Genomic DNA, 15,959 nt, shown 5'->3' with positions numbered 1-15,959 from the left:
ATATCATAACCGCCATCGATAAGAGACATTACTGTGCAGCCGTATTCATGAAACCTGGCTAAGGCTTTCAACTCTGTCAATCACAACATTCTTATCAGCAGACTCAATATCCATGGTTTCTCAAATGACTGCAAAGCCTGGTTCACCAACTACTTCTCAGATAGAGTTCAGTATGTCAAATCGGAGGGCCTGTTATACGGACCTCTTGAAGTCTCTATCGGGGTGCCACAAGGTTCAATTCTCGGGCCAACTCTCTTCTCTGTATACATTAATGATGCTGCTCTCGCTGCTGGTGATTCTTTGATCCACCTCTATGCAGACGACACCATTCTGTATACTTCTGGCCCTTCATTGGACACTGTGTTAACTAACCTCCAGATGAGCTTCAATGCCATACAACTCACCTTCTGTGGCCTCCAACTTTTCTTAAATGCAAGTAAAAGTAAATGCATGCTCTTCAACCGATCGCTGCCTGCACCTGCCAGCCCATTTAGCATCACTACTCTGGACGCTTCTGACTTAGAATATGTGGACAACTACAAATACCTAGGTGTCTGGTTAGACTGTAAACTCTCCTTCCAGACTCACACTAAGCATCTCCAATCCAAAATTAAATCTAGAATTGTCTTCCTATTTCGCAACAAAGCCTCCTTCACTCATGCTGCCAAACATACCCTTGTAAAACTGACCATCCTACCGATCCTTGACCTTGGCGATGTCATTTACAAAATAGCCTCCACCACTCTACTAAACAAATTGGATGCAGTCTGTCACAGTGCCATCCGTTTTGTCACCAAAGCCTCATATACTACCCACCACTGCAACCTGTACGCTCTCGTTGGCTGGCCCTCGCTTCATACTCGTCGCCAAACCCACTGGCTCCAGGTCATCTACAGGTCTCTGCTAGGTAAAGCCCCACCTTATCTCAGCTCACTGGTCAACATAGCAGCACCCACCTGTAGCACGCGCTCCAGCAGGTATATCTCACTGGTCAACCCCAAAGCCAATTCTTCCAGTTCTCTGCTGCAAATGACTGGAACGAACTGCAAAAATCTCTGAAGCTGGAGACTCTTACCTCTCTCATTAGCTTTAAGAACCAGCTGTTAGAGCAGCTCACAGATCACTGCACCTGTACAAAGGTCATCTGTAAATAGTCCATCCAATCTACCTTATCCCCATACGGTATTTATTTATTTATTTATATTGCTCCTTTGCACCCCAGTATCTCAACTTGCACGTTCATCCTCTGCACATCCTACCATTCCAGTGTTTAATTGCTATATTGTAATTACTTTGCCACCATGGCCTATTTATTGCCTTACTACCTCTCTTATTTGCACATGCTGTACATAGATTTTCCTACTGTATTATTGATTGTATGTTTGTTTATCCCATGTGTAACTCTGTGTTGTTGTATGTGTCGAACTGCTTTGCTTTATCTTGGCCATGTCGCAGTTGCAAATGAGAACTTGTTCTCAACTAGCCTACCTGGTTAAATAAAGGTGAAATAAAAATATATATATGTCTCAAGTTTTGAGGGAGCTATTGGCTATTGCTGACTACAGGAATGTCCACAAGTGTATGAACTGTAACTCAGTAAACCCTTTCAAATGTTTGCATGTTGCATTTATATTTTTGTTCAGTATATTTACACATCACTACAACACTGTACATAGCCATAATATGATATGTGAAATTTCTATATTCTTTTGAAACTTTTGTGAGTGTAATGTTCACTGTTTACTGATTGTTTATTTTAATAAACTTTTGTTTATTATGTATTTCACTTGCTTTGGCAATGTAAACATTCAGAGAGAGACTTTCACTTGCTTTGACAGAGAGAGAGAGAGAGAGAGAGAGAGAGAGAGAGAGAGAGAGAGATAATAGGGGGGATAGAAGAGAGGAGGGTAGTGAAGGCGACTTTGAACAGTCGGCCTAAACCTCGGTGGCCTGAATCGATGTATTACTCCGGGGCTATAGAGGGCAGTCTTGATTGCATGTGCCAGTGACAAGCTACAATGCGTTGTTGGCGCCAGAAGATCAGTGGCGCAAGCTCTACAGAAAGCGAGAGAGGAAGACATTGCAGACAGTCGCAAGCAAGCAAGCATCCAGGAGAAATCGGTTGTGCAGAGCCCTTAAACTTTTTGTTTCATCATACCCCGAAGACAAAGAGGTGGGTACCTTGCGGACCTATACTAATTAATATCATAAACAGCTGTCTATTTTGACTGTTTAGGTTGCCAATAAACAGGCTATAGGATCAGTTGATAATTGTGTACACGTTTATTTTTTATTCAGATATCTAGTTAAGTTGTATATTCCTAAATCCTGCACAAATTGAAAATATTCCACTATCAAATGTTATTTTACTTCTGTGACTCATTTTCACCCAGTGACGGTCCCAAGAAAATGGACCTCGGGCCCCGTATGTGCTTGCTGGCTAGGAATATAGCCAGCTAGTTAGCTTGATATCTAGGCTAGGTAGCCTGCTAGCAAAGTACGCTAGCGCAGTAGCTCGCGAGGCTAGGCCATATTGAGTGGAATGCTGTCGCATGTCGAGGATATTTGGGTAGCTTGGTGCTCGAACGTTCTCAATCTTGCAATACATTGGTAAATTGAATTAACTGAGATTATAAAGCATTCGTCTTGTGTGTATTTTATGATTTCGAAGGCATTTGAGCCGTGCTTTGTTATGCATTTGTTATATAAGATGGGGTCGCCTTTCCCGGGCTTTTTAGCGAGGCGAATACTCTTCGCCCGGATAATGTTAGCCATCTTTGTTTCAGGCCGATTTATCGGATTATGGCGAAAAAGTACCGCATCTGCACCTCTGTGTTATATATTTGGGTTGTATACAAATGTATTTTCTGACTTTTTTGTGGCTCTTCCTACCGTTACTTAAAAATAGATTTAGTAATACTTTTGGAAACCCCCTCGTAGTTCTGAAATGCGCTTTGAAGGGCGGAAGCTAGCGTAGCGGCAGCCATCTTATGTTTCCTGGCTAGCTGGAAAGTGGTGGTGTGGCATATACAAGATGGCCTGTTAAAACTGCGCACAAGTTGTGTCAGAGTTTCCGCATTCGTTATTGTATTCGTAACCGTGGAAAAATGACTTTGGTGAATGTAAGTTTTGTTGCACATATGAGGGGGAAACGCTTGATTTGTTGATCAGCCATGCGGCTAACTAACTAGCCAGCTAGTTATCAGCTACAAAGCTAGTTAGCGCGCTAACTCGACAAACATTAGCCGCTAACAATGCTGTATCGTCAAGTTATTTTCACCTCCTCTAGCCAGCTAACTAGCGGGCTAATGTTGGCTATGTAGCCAAGGTGGTTAATGTTATGTTGGCCAAGGTGGTTAATGTTATGTTGGTCTACCTGGTTAAGGAGTGTGTTTAGACTATTTTCATGCCATTTCAAATGTTTAGTCAACTTAAGGCTTCTGTGAAACCCTCGTCCATCTTTTATATCGGTTAGTCAGTAATTGCATGTTACCCATTCTGCATCTGCCTAGATAGCCAGGTAGCTTCAGCTCTTGCGCATAACTTTGGTGCTAAATAACATTTAGCCCGCTAGATAGCAATTTATAGCCAGCTAACGAGGTATTAATATGTATTTCAACTGTTTCAAATAATTTCTAAATTCGTACGATGTTTGCCCTTTGTTAGATTACGGGAAACACCATTTGTCTCTGCAGAATTAATACAAGTATTTTGTACTGTGTATTGTTGACACTGGTACTCCTGCCACTTGGCTAGTTAGCCTTAAATTATTGCTAGCTGGGGGTCTTGGCTGGCTAGTTATCTGGCTAATAACAAGTGTGTCAGTGCAGAAGCTATGGCTCCGTATAAAGTTTCAGATGTTTTCTTGATTTGTAATGCACAAACTGAACAGCGTTCTGCCTACTTTTTTCACCCCTTTTTCTTCCAGGATAAATACCTATAATCTATTACTGTTACACCACACTAGCAGCTCTGTGCTTTAGTATCAGCATTGAAACTTTTCTGCAGTACTACTGTTCACTTCATTGGCATTGAAACACTTAGTTGAGATGAAAATTATAGCTCAATGTCACATCTCTTAATCTGTATCTTATATTGCTTCCACCTGACAGGTCTCTGACTGACTGAGAATCTAAGCACTACTACCAACCCTGTTGTGCTAGCCATACTAAGTGGATCTCTTCCTATCCCAAGTCCCTCTAAGCTTCCCGTCCGGCTCTAAAACGGAGGTCGTCGGGCTGGAGTGTGTTCTCATGGCTGATTCAGAGACTGAGTGTGACACACCCGGCCTTGACACGCTGGGGTCGGAGTGTGTCATTGCCCACAGCCAGGTTGACCTGCATTATGCGGCTGAGACGGAGATCATGACGGAGGAGAAACGTGGCCTGGAGCTGGAGATCCACGGGGCAGACCTGGCCAAGATCCAAGGGCTCACTGCCGTGGCCTGTGTGGATGCCATCGTCACAGAGACTGACCACGACTACGTGACCAAGCCGGACCACCACGGGGAGATCCAGTGCTTCACCATGGGGGGCGAGGGCAAAGGGGAGGCGCTGCTGGGAGAGGTGCTGCTAAAAACAGAGACTGAACATGTGGTTAAGGTGGAGTCGGACCACGTGGGCGGCGAGCTGACGGTGGAGTCCGAGAATGGTGTGGTTATCCACGAGGCCCACGGCCTGCAGTGCAACGAGTGTGGAGAGATCTTCGGCAGCATGGCCGACCTGCACCAGCACTTTGAGATCCACAAGGCCACCAACCCTTACATCTGCGTGCACTGTGGCGATAGCTTCGCTGTGGAGTCGAGCCTCAAGCAGCACATGAAGATCCACATGAAAGAGAAAGCGTATGCCACCACAGGCGTGGAGATGGTGGGAAAGGGGGTGATCGATGCTTTCAACCTAAAGTCTCACCAGATGATCCACAGCCCGGAGAAGCCCCACCGTTGCTCGGAATGCGGCAAGAGCTTCGCGGCGGCCATCACCCTGCGGGAGCACATGAAGATGCACTCGGAGGATAAGCCGTACAAGTGTACCCAGTGCAGGAAGAGCTTCATCCGCCGGCGCCACCTCAAGAAGCACCAGGAGCTCCACGCCAGGGAGAAGCCCTTCACCTGTTCCCAGTGTGGAAAGGGCTTCACCACGGCCTCTAGCCTGAAGCAGCACCAGAAAACCCACGCAGGGGACAAGCCTCACCGCTGCACACAGTGTGGGAAGTGCTTTGCCGCAGCCGCAACCCTGCGGGAGCACCAGCGCATCCACTCTGGGGAGAAGCCCTACAAGTGCAACCAGTGCAGGAAGAGCTTTGTCCGCAAGCGCCACCTTAAGAAGCACCAACTGGTCCACTCGGGTGGGAAACCCTACTCCTGCGCCCAGTGCGACAAGAGCTTCAACCACTCCTCCTCGCTCTCCCGGCACCACAAGGTCCACCTGGAAGCACGCATCTACTCCTCTCCTCCCCAGGGCAAGGCCTTCTCCTACGGGTCCACTATGAAGCAGCAGTCAAGGATGCACCAGGGGGGAGGCGCGGGAGACAAACCCTACACCTGCAACCACTGCGACAAGAGCTTCAATCATTCCTCCTCCCTGTCCCGCCACCAAAGAGTCCACTCAGAGGGGAAGAGCTACACCTGCGGCCACTGTGGGAAGAGGTTCAACCACTCCTCTTCCCTGTCCAGGCACCAGCGTGTTCACCAGGAGCAGAAGCAGCAGCAGCAACAGGTAGTGGTGCAGCAACAGTACAGCGCCGTTCCCTCGACGAAGGGATTCCCCCACACCACCATCCTCAAACAGCGTATCCTGGCCAGCGAGAAGCCATACAGGTGCTCCCAGTGTGGTAAAGGCTTCAACCATTCATCTTCTCTCTCCAGGCATCATAGAATCCACATTGACCAGTGAGATCCCTACGCACACCTACTCTGTCTCTCACTCACAGCCCTGACCGACACCCACCCCTGTGATGTTTCTGTTCTACCAATCGGTCCCGAGCTCCAGACGACAAGGACTACAGCCAATAAAACCCGGCCAGCTCTCCCAGTAACAGTGTAGTGGTCAGGGGCAGAGTTTAATTTGTCTCTGTGGAGCAGTCGATACAGATGGACGATGACACAACCAAAATATCCTTTTCAAAAGGAGAGAAATAAAAGTTCTAGCCTGAACTTATAATAACCCTTTACAGACGAGCTGTTGAAGTTGGGTTGCTTGACAAGTTCCTAGGGCTTTCAGATCAGTTAGTTTTGAATAAATTGTGTGATAGACATTTTGAATGAGCCTGTGTTTCTCCTTTGTGATTGTGATTCTTCGCTCCAGAACCCCCTCTTTTTGATTGCTTTTAAAGAAAAGAAAAATGATTTGATAATCTAGATGATAAATGTTACCTGACTAACAGAGAGAAACACTTGTAGTTATTTCACTCGTGCATAATTCTCCCCCTACTATATGGAGTGCTTTTCCGATTTAACCCTCGTTGAGGTCAATCTCCCACTCTTGGCTACTGATGCAACTTGCGATCAAGTCATACTGTCTTGATGGCATAAATTAGCAATTTTTCAAATGTGCATTTTTTTAACCCATCTTACCACCTGTAAACTCATGGGGGGGGAGACAGATCCTATGTAAATAATTGTTGATTTATCCTTTTTTATATATCTGTATAGGTGACTACTGTGCAGTTTTGTTCCAGAAATTAGATGTGTTTTCTTTATAGTAACATCCACATACTCTCACCTCCCTTCTCCAGATTCCTTTTCATTAATTGTTTTTGTTACAGAGCTACCAGGAAATGTTGCTGCTGCTCTCGTATGTACATACTGTCATATCTGGGTTGCCATCTAGGGTTTCCATCCAGTGAGATGCAGCTCCATGTGGATGGGTATGTACCCAGTGATGTGGTCTGTACTGTACAGGTGAAGTGTGGAGAGCAATACTGCCTCAAGCCTCTATTTTTGGGATGCAATTAACAGTCATGAAAAGGAGAAATGGACAAAATCACCGCAAAAAAAATAAACTATCTGGTAGCATTATCTGAAGTTGACTTGCGTCTGTTTTTAATTGATTCCCGATCCAGTTCTTTCAGCACCAAATGTAACACCATCATTATTAGATAGACGATGGACTCTGATGTTCAAGAGTTATTTAGCAGTGTATAGAATTATAGTTGATTTCACTGAATGGTTTTGGGAGTAGAAGTGCCCAAATTGGACAGTGTAATAGGTTGTGTTTACTACCTATCTAGACGACTATAGGTTGCTTTTAGTGACACCACTCTTGACTTTGAACTTCCAGGTTTTCCAAATTCCATGGGACTACGCTTTTTATTTACTGTTCTGTGTATAAATAAAAACGTTTATTTTTTTTAAATACCGTTTGGGTCATTTTGAAAGGGAAGAATAGCTATTATACTGTTTAAAAAAAAATTGAAAAGTAAAAAAATATGGGAAGGAATTTTTATTTTGAGCAGCCTTTATTCTTTTTACCCCTTTTTGAATAACAGTTGTGCTTCAAACGGTAGCATAGGCTTATTCCTTGTGTTAGATAGGTGCCTTACTGCATGCTGTAGAAATGTATGCCGAGCTGTCATAAAACAAACAAAAAAACGTATGGTTTGGCAACTCCTTTATTCTTAACTTACACCCAGCATTTTAAGTTGATGTCATTACTTTATTTTGGGCTTATATGTACATTGTGTTTGCACACTGTTACATCTTCATTGTCATTTAATTTTCTCTCCTGTCTTTGTTTGGCATTCAATGTAGATTTTCTTCAAGGTTGAATTAAGGAAGTGAGAATGTTTTTGATCCCTATATGGCTCTGATAACCGTAGAGGTCCCACCCAGCTCCACCTCTCCCCACATTTCTGACTGCTACATATATGGATAAATAAAAGTTGACTCAACATTGCATCAATGGTTTCTTTTGTCTGATTTGTTATTTTGAAGTCTGGTAATGACACGTATGCTTCTTGTTACATGTTAACTCAGGCCCTTCCCACTGTTGTATTTTTAGGGAAACTATGTAGAAGTTTAATATTCATTAATCCATGTTACTTAAACTTCTTTCCACCTAACTTGGAAATTCTCAAATTTATGTTGGTGACGATGCTTTTGCCTCCCACAGACTACTGTAACCATCAGCCCATTGGCTGGAGTTTTCAAACATGCTTCCATTTCTTTTGTTACTGTGTCCAATTGGGGGCAGCCTTGTCTAAGGTTTGCTTACCTCATTCCCAACAAAAATGATAGTTGGCCCCCAGGCCCCCCCTCATTCCCTTCTAGTTGTAAAAGTCCCACTGTTTAGTAATGACCTAATTTTTAATAAAAATAAATACAAGTTAAACACGTCATCTCGCTATCACCCAACACTAAACCACCTCAATTCCTAACCCGAGCTCTCCCAGAGCCATGTTGATGTGGCTGGGATTTCTCTCCATGTACACCTTGTCCCTGGAGCCTCCACCTACACCCAGGACTTAGCTTATCACCTCTGTCTGCCAGGTTCTGGTTTGTATCGGCTGTTACTGAGCGACTTCAATGAACTTGTTTACTTACAAGAGGAAATCCTATGAAAGGCAAAGTCATTGCAGGGTAAAGGGTAGGCAGGCACTACTATTCAATACAAAGGAGCCTGGTAGATTGAGCTGAAAAGCTAAGCCCTGGGTGCTGGTGGTGGTACTACTTATTTTCTTAAGTGTCAACAACTTTCAGTGAGGTGGTGGCTTGTGTGGTACATAAATATTTATTTGTGTTACACATGGCTACAAGGAAAGGTATGAAAATTCTATTTCAGGCCTAGTGGAAGGACCATGCAAACTCACAGTACTACCTCCTACATCCACACCACCTATTGATTGATCATGCATTCATTGCAGCAGATTCACTAGCCAAATATGTCTCAGGATATTCCTGTTAAATGTTATATACAGAAAGGGGAAGAATAAAATATACAAGGACATCCACTGGGGTAGGTCTGGGTTGAGCATCCATAAGTTGCTTTATACACTATCCTGGGAGGAGTGGATAGCTAACCAGCATAGACAATGAGGAAAAGCTAGGTGTTCACAGTAAGTTTATTACAGCAGTGAAACAAACATGCTGGAAGTCCATGAAGATCAGCTGTGAACCCCATATCTGATTGCACATTCTTACTTCCCACGCTTTCTGATGGCGGAACAGACAGAGCTGCATCAGGGGACTCATGGGAATCTCACACAGAGCTGTGTCAGGGAGCTCATTGTCCCTCCCTCTGAGATGCATCTGGGGGCCTATGGTTTCTAGACGTTCATGACTGGTGTGAGCTGTAGCAAAGAGCTCTGTGGTCTCATGGCGGAGCTCTTGGAGTGCAGTTTCTCCAGGTTCTGTAGGAAACCTCTCCTCTTTAGACCCTCCAGAATCACTGTGTTGTTGGTTGCCAGAGTCACATGGGTGCTGTAGGGAGAAACATAGAAGAACCGGGTATAAATTATAAAATGCACACAAAAAGCTCCTGTGGGGAGATGAACCATATCCGTAGGACAGAAATACAATATGGAATACACTGATAGACACACACTTACATTCAGGGAAAGGGGAAGGGGATACCTAGTCAGGTACTAACTAACTATACTGTGAAATTCAGGGTGAAAAAAAACTACTCCGCCACAAAAGGGAAAATGCCAAGTTCTTATAAAGTTCATGCAAAACTTTTCCCCTCTTCAATGTTAAATGTGAGGTTTTACCCATTCATTATTCACAGTAATCATCCCCCTCTGTATAAATACTGCCTGGTCTAATTGGCTACGGGGTGTTTGTTCAGCTTTATATCCATTTACATGAAAAGGGAAGAAAGGGAAGGCACACCGCCGACCAGGGCCATGTGTCATCTAACTACCTCCAGCCTCAGCTTATTTTCACTGCAGCTCCACATTCTTCCACCCTCCCTGGGCCAGTGCTATAGGCAGCTGGCTCTGTAGGCCCTGTTGCCTCTACCTCAGCCAGAGAGAGGCTAGGTTTACAGCTGGAGAAAGGGGTCTAGGTCACAGGTGAGAAGACAAATAAACAGGGGATTTAAGGGCCAAATGCCTCTATGTGTTTCTGGCAGACTGGGACCTTAGGACAGGAGAGGAGAGTATGGGAAGAGGTCCTGCTGCCTGGAACAGTCCCATTCCTGGGGCATATACATTAATTAAGGGAGAAGAGAAGATATAAGAGTATTTTGTTTTTCGTAAAAAATACTAATGCTGGTGAATAGCATGGTCATTTAACAATACCTAGCTAGTGCAAATTGTCACAATCACTTCACAAAATATAATGAGACCTTTTGTTAAAAGTGTTATAACTGCAATCCATTAATGTTCGATGATGATTAATATAAAGAAACTCACCAGGGCGAGTCTATCCCGCTGTCTCCCGTGTTGCTCTGACTCTCCCCTGCCTCCCCCATCATCTTTCCCCCTCCGGCTCCACTGGACATGCCCTGACTGATACTTGAGCTCTGAAGGCCTCCTCTCTCCCTCAGGGTCTCACAGCCCCCCTTTTCGTCCCCGTCTTCCTCTACTCTGCAACCCCAGTGAGCCGACTCCCCGTCCCCCTCGTCTGCTGACTTATGGAGGGTCTCAGCGTCAGACTCCACCTCGCTGGTCTGGCAGTAGTCAAATATGCTGCTGTCTGCCACCCCAGCATGCTCCAAACCCTCCAGGGAGAGGCTGGCGTCCTGCCGTCGCTCCCCAAGGATCGGGGCTCCTCGCCTGGGGCTGGGATCACTGTGGGTCCCTGGTGACGTCTGGCTGCGGTGGCTAAGGGTAGAGCGGCTCACTCTGACGCACCTCTCCTTCCCCTGTCCGTGGGGGCTGTGAGGGGACAGAGAGGGGTATTGGTGGATGGTAGAAGAGTGCTCCTCCGCATAAGTGCTATCCCAGTCTCCTTGGAGAGATTGGGGGTCGGGGAAGTGGGGTTGGGGCTCATGGTAAGAGGAGTGAGGTTGGTCGTGGAAGTGAGTAGGGTCTTGGTGGTCGAAGTGAGTGTCTTGGTATATGGTCTGAGGATCATGGTAGAGGGACTGAGAGTCATGATAGTGAGACATTCTTGTTTGATAGATCTCTCTGTTGTCAATGACTCCCTCCTCACTCTGATAAAGAGAACTACAGGCATCCTCATCTTCTTCCTCTGCTCTCTGGTAAAGCCTGTGGTCATCTTCTATAAACTCATCACTCTCTATCATAAAGCCATTACTCTCCACCATTAACCCATCAATGTCCCCATGCTCATGACCTGGACTCCTGTGCTCTCTAGTGCCACCACTGCTGTGTACCAGACCATGCTGGTTGGGGGTGGTACTGAAAGCCTGTTGGTGAGAGGAGAGCAGGTCAGGCCTGTGGGTTAGGTCTCCCTGTGTGTCTGTGTGTTTGAAGGAGTGCCTGCGATGCACAGCAGGCTTTGGCCAAGGCACGGCCGGGTCGCACGGATGGGCAGGGACTGGGTCATTGAGGTGGGTACTAGGGAGGTTGGCATCAGAGTCTAGGGTTTGGCTTGTTACTGCTGGGTGTCTATGGTCCGTTGTACTGCCATATTCTGCTTGCTGTGTCGTTCTATGCTTTCCCTCCTTCTCCTTCCCTCTGTTCTTTCTCTCCCTCTGATATCTAACCTTGTCGTCTATCCTTAGGGTGCTGCTCTGGGGGTATGCCGAGCTGTAGTCTGACGGTAATTCTCTGGGGGGTTTGGTATCAGAGGGGTGCAGGAGGAGGGGGTCGGTGGTGAACCCCCTCTCGTGGAGACGGTCACATGACCTGTCCTCAGTTGTACGAGACTTTCCAGCATGCTCTGTGTCATCAGCGGTCACTTTGGCTTTGTGTGGGTCCCAGGATTTGGAGCGGTGTCCCACTCGTTCTCTCTTGCCTCCTCCTGATGTCTTCCTCTCTTTCCCCTCCTTCGCTTCCTTTCCCTCTCTCCTCCTCTGTTCTTTGTGGGTCATGCTAGGGGCCACAGTCTGGGTTGGGGTTGTATCTTTCCCAGGTGGTTGACCCTCAAAGGGGTTGTCAATGCGTTTCTTATAGAGGCTTTTCCCCTCCACCGCTCCTGGCTCCTCTCTATGGTCTGGTTCATGGACAGGGACCTCAGGTCTGAGGCGAGAGGGGACCAGCTCCTCCCTATCTGGGTCCACATCCACACACACTGGGGCCTTAGTCTTCAACCTGTCTTTCTGTTTCTCCCCGGAGGAATGCGTTCTCTTGCTGCGAGAGGCCTTGGAAGTAGATCTCCTGCCCCCAGCCCCTGCTCCGAGTACGGGCCGGGAGGAGTGTTGTTGTCTGGGCTTGGAGCTGGTCTGGATCTCAGTGGACATGCCCTTGTCCACCACCTTGTCTCCTCTGTCTACCCTGTCCCCCTTGTCCAAACCTTTATCCCTTTCCACCCCTCTTTCCCCTCGTCTTTCTGTTTCCGTCCCTTTCTCCCCTCCTCTCTCCCCCAGTTTCTTCATTAGTACAGTGTGGCGTGTCAGGTTGTCCACAGTGAGCTCAGGGTTGATGCGTCTGATGATGGCGTGCTCCAGGTCTCTGGGCAGATTGTTCAGATCCTCCTCGTCCCTCACCGGCCACTCCTCCGGAGGGAACTGACCCGAGAACGAGGCATATTCTTTCTTCACTTTCTCCTTCTTCCCTCCGTTCCTCCTGAAGAGGCTGAGGCCAAACCTCCTCCCCGGTTTGCCCTTGCTGCTGGCGGCGGTAGCCGTAGTGGTCTTGCTGACCTCGCTAGCCTGGTAGTCTGCGGCCGTCGAGGTCGACTGGTGCTGGACTTGAGGCTTGTGGTCCCGGGACCACTTTAGACTCTTCCCTGTGCACTCGCTAATAGAAACAGAAACCGAGTGCTGGTCTGGGAGGGATGGAGGAACCGTGGTGGCTGTAGTGGCCGTAGTAGCAGGATTGGTCACGTTCTGGGCAGGGGCAAAGCAGCTGCAGGACTTGCAGTGGGCCACCAGAGGGGGCTGTGAGTGGCTCTCCAGGGTGTCATTACTGAGCAGGTAGGTGATGGGGGGAGGGGATGGCAGCTCATTGTCTCCAGACCCTGAGGTCCACCAGCTCTTCTCTCTCACCAGGCTGTTGGTGATAAAGTAGGTCTGAGGAGTGACAATGAAATAGCCCTCTCCTGTGTGGTAGATCTTCCTCTCTTTGATCAATGAGCCCAGAGCGTTGTACAGGATGTCCTGAGTAGGGATGGTCATACCTGGCAGGAAGAGAGAGAGAAGATCAGCCTCATTAGTTAATACAGTTTATCTCCTATAAATCTCATAGAAGTTACTGCATATCGGCAGATGGACTCGACTAGTTTACAGTCAGACTTAAAACTGAAAGTTAAGCATTAGTACACTAGATATAATTCTCCCCTTTTTGACACCTACAATTACTCTATTGCAGGTGCACCTGTGGTTGAATGTATGTAAGGATATGAAGCTCTCCCTATACATCTGTATAAGTTACCTGGGTGAGCCTTGGTCATGTGACTGATGAGGGCTTCCTGGTTGACGGTGATATTGGAGGAGTTCATGTCAGAGATGACACAGCAGAGGACCTCGGCTAGAGGGAGGAACTGAGACTGGGCCACTGGAGACATCTGCACTGGGGACAGGTCACCTGGAACACACACACACACACACACACACACACACACACACACACACACACACACACACACACACACACACACACACACATATATATACATTGTTAGACTGGTGTAAAACACACACCTTAATTAGGCAGATCACCAGCAACACACACCTTGGATAGACTGTTGTAACAAACAATTGGTTACACCAACATCTGTTTGCAACTTTTACTTTGTGGTCTATATCCTTTTTCCAGTAAAAATATTAATGTCATGACCAAGATTAATTAGTTGATAATGCGGGTGTTCCAGTGAATATTGTAGACCAGACTTCCATTTGAATTCCATTAATACTGGGATGGACTACAGTATTCCATTAATACTGGGATGGACTACAGTATTCCATTAATACTGGGATGGACTACAGTATTCCATTAATACTGGGATGGACTACAGTATTCCATTAATACTGGGATGGACTACAGCATTCCATTAATACTGGGATGGACTACAGCATTCCTTTAATACTGGGATGGACTACAGCATTCCATTAATACTGGGATGGACTACAGTATTCCATTAATACTGGGATGGACTACAGCATTCCATTAATACTGGGATGGACTACAGTATTCCATTAATACTGGGATGGACTACAGTATTCCATTAATACTGGGATGGACTACAGCATTCCATTAATACTGGGATGGACTACAGTATTCCAATAATACTGGGATGGACTACAGTATTCCATTAATACTGGGATGGACTACAGCATTCCATTAATACTGGGATGGACTACAGTATTCCATTACTACTGGGATGGACTACAGTATTCCATTAATACTGGGATGGACTACAGTATTCCATTAATACTGGGATGGACTACAGCATTCCATTAATACTGGGATGGACTACAGTATTCCATTAATACTGGGGTGGACTACAGTATTCCATTAATACTGGGATGGACTACAGTATTCCATTAATACTGGGATGGACTACAGTATTCCATTAATACTGGGATGGACTACAGTATTCCATTAATACTGGGATGGACTACAGCATTCCATTAATACTGGGATGGACTACAGTATTCCATTAATTCTGGGAGTGACCACGGAATGTCATTAGTCCCACAGAAGCGGCCACAGGTTCTGCCTGTCAGGCTATCACATATCACCTCTACTGTGTCTTCAGCTAAGAGAGAGGCTAGAGAGAGGGGGGGGGGGGTTAACCATACCCTAACAACCACCTGGTCCTCCTTTAACAGGGCTTATAATCAATGGACTTTGAGGTGATTTAGGTACACCTTGATTCAAGTCCACAGTTAATAGTTATTTTTCTGTTGCTCTTGAATGGTTTTATGTACCCACAACATTGCCTGGTGGAAACTACCACAGTTCTTAATATTTAACTCTAGGTTACATTATAATATGTTAAGTACACACAATCTTGGATGGCCACTTTAGTGCTCTCCCACCCTAAGCTGTTAAATGATTAGCCTAACCACAAGCCTGGTAGGCCTAGTCTACTCTCCTTACTATCCAACCCCAGACACAAAACCAGTCACTACCAGACATAACCGTGACCTCAATAAGACCATGCTGTTTCAACAAATGATTGGTGTTAAACCATATGGTGTGTTTGTGTGAGTCTACCACCTCTCCAAAAAACAGTGTCTGGCAAACACATCTCTCCCTGCAGAGTAAACATTCACCTCCCTCACACACTGAAACCACTCATGTCAGGCGAAATCAACCACAATTTTTTTTAATTTTTTTTAAATTTCACCTTAATTTAACCAGGTAGGCTAGTTGAGAACAAGTTCTCATTTGCAACTGCGACCTGGCCAAGATAAAGCATAGCAGTGTGAGCATACAACAAAGAGTTACACATGGAGTAAACAATTAACAAGTCAATAACACAGTAGAAAACAAAGGGGGGGTCTATATACAATGTGTGCAAAAGGCATGAGGAGGTAGGCAAATAATTACAATTTTGCAGATTAACACTGGAGTGATAAATGATCAGATGGTCATGTACAGGTAGAGATATTGGTGTGCAGAAGAGCAGAAAAGTAAATAAATAAAAACAGTATGGGGATGAGGTAGGTGAAAAGGGTGGGCTATTTACCAATAGACTATGTACAGCTGCAGCGATCGGTTAGCTGCTCAGATAGCTGATGTTTGAAGTTGGTGAGGGAGATAAAAGTCTCCAACTTCAGCGATTTTTGCAATTCGTTCCAGTCACAGGCAGCAGAGTACTGGAACGAAAGGCGGCCAAATGAGGTGTTGGCTTTAGGGATGATCAGTGAGATACACCTGCTGGAGCGCGTGCTACGGATGGGTGTTGCCATCGTGACCAGTGAGCTGAGATAAGGCGGAGCTTT

General features: G+C 46.0%; 2 protein-coding genes across 3 annotated transcripts in view; one reads left to right on the top strand and one right to left on the bottom strand.

Moving 5' to 3' along the window:
• The first annotated feature begins 2,002 nt into the window (after window positions 1-2,002).
• On the top strand, window positions 2,003-7,897 carry LOC109879067 (zinc finger protein 883). Of its 2 annotated transcripts, none has more exons than XM_020471259.2 (2): window positions 2,003-2,173; window positions 4,113-7,897. In XM_020471259.2, the coding sequence occupies exon 2, from the start codon at window positions 4,254-4,256 to the stop codon at window positions 5,892-5,894; it is 1,641 nt and encodes a 546-aa protein (XP_020326848.1). In that variant the 5' UTR covers window positions 2,003-2,173; window positions 4,113-4,253; the 3' UTR covers window positions 5,895-7,897. The 2 variants fall into 2 exon arrangements, with proteins under 2 accessions (XP_020326848.1, XP_031679662.1); XM_031823802.1 differs by lacking the exon at window positions 2,003-2,173 and adding an exon at window positions 2,417-2,610.
• An 813-nt stretch (window positions 7,898-8,710) lies between these two features.
• Window positions 8,711-15,959, bottom strand: part of stox1 (storkhead box 1) — a 64,688-nt gene continuing 57,439 nt past the window's right edge. The window contains exons 2-4 of the mRNA XM_020471258.2: window positions 13,441-13,593; window positions 10,354-13,186; window positions 8,711-9,418 (exon numbers count right to left, since the gene is read on the bottom strand). Of these exons, the coding sequence (XP_020326847.1) occupies window positions 9,265-9,418; window positions 10,354-13,186; window positions 13,441-13,593 (3,140 nt within the window). The 3' untranslated portion in view covers window positions 8,711-9,264. The remainder of the gene's footprint in view (window positions 9,419-10,353; window positions 13,187-13,440; window positions 13,594-15,959) is intronic.

This window comes from Oncorhynchus kisutch, linkage group LG4, assembly GCF_002021735.2.
Source record: "Oncorhynchus kisutch isolate 150728-3 linkage group LG4, Okis_V2, whole genome shotgun sequence".
In the NCBI taxonomy this organism is placed as follows: Eukaryota; Metazoa; Chordata; class Actinopteri; order Salmoniformes; family Salmonidae; genus Oncorhynchus; species Oncorhynchus kisutch.
This window is presented reverse-complemented; position numbering and strand designations above follow the sequence as displayed.